General features: G+C 31.8%; 1 protein-coding gene across 1 annotated transcript; it reads right to left on the reverse strand.

The window, feature by feature from the left end:
* Window positions 1-489: 489 nt before the first annotated feature.
* LOC128172698 (uncharacterized) lies at window positions 490-3,688 on the reverse strand. Its single transcript, XM_052838467.1, has 7 exons — window positions 3,534-3,688; window positions 2,975-3,146; window positions 2,724-2,862; window positions 2,024-2,086; window positions 1,534-1,590; window positions 1,254-1,313; window positions 490-815 (listed from the first exon to the last, which is right to left on the reverse strand). The coding sequence occupies exons 1-7, from the start codon at window positions 3,686-3,688 to the stop codon at window positions 565-567; spliced, it is 897 nt and encodes a 298-aa protein (XP_052694427.1). The 3' UTR covers window positions 490-564.
* Window positions 3,689-3,907: the final 219 nt, after the last annotated feature.

Genomic DNA, 3,907 nt, shown 5'->3' on the forward strand with positions numbered 1-3,907 from the left:
TCATTGAAAAAGCAATGACATGTGAATTAAGATTGGGATTATATAATTAAAACCTTCAACAATCATGACAATTGGTATGTGTAGAGCAATAGAGTGTGCATGATGATAGAAATTTCTATATCAGCACCATTCAATTTAATTTAATTTTAAAAAATCCATTATCTATTTATCAACATGAAGAGTTATTCAAATAAACATATACTATTGAGTTGATTATTTGGGGGGGGGGGGGGGGGGGAGGGGGGGCATCTAAATCTAACAATATGAAATGTCAAAATAAATAGACCAAATTACTACCAAGTTAGGTCGACTTATGGTTCTTGAACAAATATAGAGATCTTTCTACAACATTTTTTATACAGTTTAACTATATTAATTTAAACAACAAAGGAATTCCTCAGTATAGTTCAAGATCAATGCCCACCCTTTACCGAAAGGAACTCTGTGGGGGAAGTATGAGGCTATGAGCCAGATTGGGCCAAGGGGAGAAAAGATATGCTCCGGACATCGATCTAGAATTGAGAGACAGACGGATAGACAGACTGACTGATCACTTTAGGGCCCTTATGAGAACTTAATAACTGGAGAAACGGAAAATGGTGACATGGGAGAAACTAAATGTCCTGGAAATTTTACAACAAGTGACTCCAATGCCTCTGTTGATCTTCTTTGAAGCTGAATCATTTCATTCTGTTGATCCATCATGTTTTGTAGAAGTCCAAGCTTCTTTTCCCTATATTCTTGCAGCCTTCTCTCTTTCTCTTTCTCCATTTCAACAAACTCCTCTCGTATGTCTCGTGTTGTCTCTGCCTTGCCTTGATATACAGAAACATGCAAACCTTAAAACTTGCAAATAAGGTTAACAATTTAATTAGTACCAAATGTGTACTCTGCATTGTGTCATTATTGCATTCCTGCTGCAAAACTTCCCTACTTCTTTGAAAAGAATTGAAGACATTTTGAGAATGATTACTATATAAAATTTTGTGGCCCCACCTGACCCCGGGGGTAATGATTTGAACAAAATTGTATCTACACCACCTGAGGTGGTTTCCTAATTATCTCCCCTCAAAATAGGGTGAAGTCCTTCATTTGAATAAACCTGAACCCCCTTGGCCCAAGTTTAGTTAAAATTGGCTAAGCGGTTCATATGACAAATGGACAGACAGCTAATTGGACGACAGAAAAAATTAGCCATTTACAGTTAATTTCCAACATCTACACAAAAAAATATACACAAAAGAGAAACTTACAACCACTGCTTTGGTGTTTTTTCCTCTTGACAGGCCTTGGGGTTGTTGAGGAGCTTGATTCTGTAATCATAAAAAAATGTCCTCTTAGAATTTTAATTAAAAAAATGACTACATGAATGCATTCCTATGTGGGCACTGGGTATAGATTCAGGAGGGAAGTAAAGTGACGGCTGCATATAAGGTACCTTCTTCCAAAAAAAAATTATATCTCAATCTATTTCTCACAATAACATATACTTTAAACAAAATAAGTATATATCAATAAAATATATCTGAATACCTGATGAAGTGAATGACTGAGTGGATGCAGATGCTCCTTCCATCATTGATACGCTCTCTGAAAAAAAATTATATAGATATATAATTTTTTTTTTATGATAGCAATTAGTATGCAAAACAATTGTAGCTAGTTCTGGGATCACAAAGTTTTCTTAGTTCTAAGATTTAAATTTCTAAAATTTTAATTATTATAATTGATGCAGATAATTTACAAGAGTTAACATAGAGTTAACAAAATAAACACCTATATTTGTTTAAAATGATTACTTAAAGTTTTTTCATTAGAAATCGCAAATTTTTTTGCCTCAGAAAATGAACATTGGGACATAATAATAATAAAATTTTGATGTGCAAATTTTTATTAAAATTAAAATCTGAGAAATAACAGTTATACAACAACTTTAATTAAAAGCTAACTTCTAAAAAACCAACAAAAAAAAAACAACAAACAAACAAACCAAAGCAACAAATAACTGAATTCAAAAATATACCTGGCAAGTTCTGAGGGAACTTAGAATCAGCATCAGCACTAACAACTGATATGGAAACATTGTCTAAATAATAAAAATAAATATATTCATTACTGTATTTATATAATAAACATGAATAGCCATGATGATTAAAATAAATTACATGTTCGTGACTAAATTATATAATATGCACATTTCAGAATTTTTTTGTATTTAAGATCTGTGACAATTGAAAAATATGGCTTTCATGAGAAAATAACACACAAAAAGAGTAAAAGGTTAAACTACTATGATGTCACAATTGTTGAATGCCGTAAAGTGCAACATAACATTGAGTTAAAATCAAAATTCACATTTATAGCTATTCCATGTATTTGAACCTACACCTTTAAAGCATGAACCAGGATTTTAAGAGTTTGCTGACATTACAGAAAATATTGGAAATTGAAAATATGTGAATATATATATGCATTACATTGCCATTTTTAAAGATGTTGTCTCATAACTGCAAAGGTGTGTTAAAACAAATTTTCATAACATGCAAATGCAAGTTATTTAATATGTATGAATACACTGTTGCAGTTATGAGACCAGATATTTTTTAAAATGGTGATTTAATGCTTAATTATCATTCTAATGAATATATAACACCATTCTTAATATTACAGTTCTACATGAAAGTCAATATAATATTGCATTAATTCTATAATTTTCTTTTTACCTTTGTCCATCAACTCGAAACAACTCGAAGATGTTTCATTGGGGTCTGATGTCTGCACTGGGGTTGCAATGACACACTCTAAAGTGTCCACTCCACCTTTCACTCCTTCCACTGAACTTGTGGACAGAGTACCAGCAATCTAGAAATATATTTGAAAAAATTCAGTAATGAAAAACATGTTATGTTATCAACATGTCAAACATGGATAGTATAAATAATGACAGTCCTTTCAGATAATACATAATACTTACAAGTCTCTCCCATGCTTTGAGGTCATCAGGAGGTGCAGGAACACCCCCTGTTACCCTCATCTCTTTTCTTCTTGATGCTTCCTTCTTCTTTGTTGCACAAGAGATGTCATGCCATTTTTTCTTACAGTCATTGATATCTCTGTTTGTCTCAGAGACATTAAAAGAGTTTACTCTACAATAAAAAAAACCCCTTGATGAACTATTTGAACAATATTATTTACTTTACTTAAAGAACAATTATGCAACTCACTAAAAAAAAAAGAGTTTGATTTACACACATTGCCAAAGTTCATCATAATATATATATATATATATATATATATATATATATATATATATATATATATATATATATATATATAATATATATATATATAGACACATATTTCAGATAATTGTGTCGAGAAAACCAATTATAAAATCAACCTAAATCATTTTATAAGTAAATCTGACATGGGAATTGCTAAAATTGTTTTCAGATGTAAGAAATTCGAAAAACGAAGATAAGACAAAACGTAAACAAGTTGACCAATGCAACAGCTGTTCGATGTCAACTCACCTTTCAGTTATTTCTTTCCAACACTGCATTTTGTGACTATTTGTAAGGCCAGGGGAGAATTTTCCTTTATTTGTTTTTATGTTGGCCGAAACTCCCTGGGCCAAAGCCTCCAACTCATTCGTGCTCCAGTTAGACTTGCGCCTGTGTTTATCCATGTTTGATGCTAGATTTCCCGCTTGAAAGTCAAATTTGCAGACGATTGCGTAACCGGAAGATTTGATTGCGCAGCCGCGTTGAAAACGAAAGTATGTTGCTACGAAAAGATTTTTGTCGTAAGTATAAATTAAAGTGATTTTGTCTTAGGTCTATTTTTTTCACTTACGAGTGGTTTTGTGAAAACGAATTAGAAATTAACTTATGAAATTCGTAAGACA

Source organism: Crassostrea angulata, chromosome 2 (genome assembly GCF_025612915.1).
Source record: "Crassostrea angulata isolate pt1a10 chromosome 2, ASM2561291v2, whole genome shotgun sequence".
Lineage (NCBI taxonomy): Eukaryota > Metazoa > Mollusca > Bivalvia > Ostreida > Ostreidae > Magallana > Magallana angulata.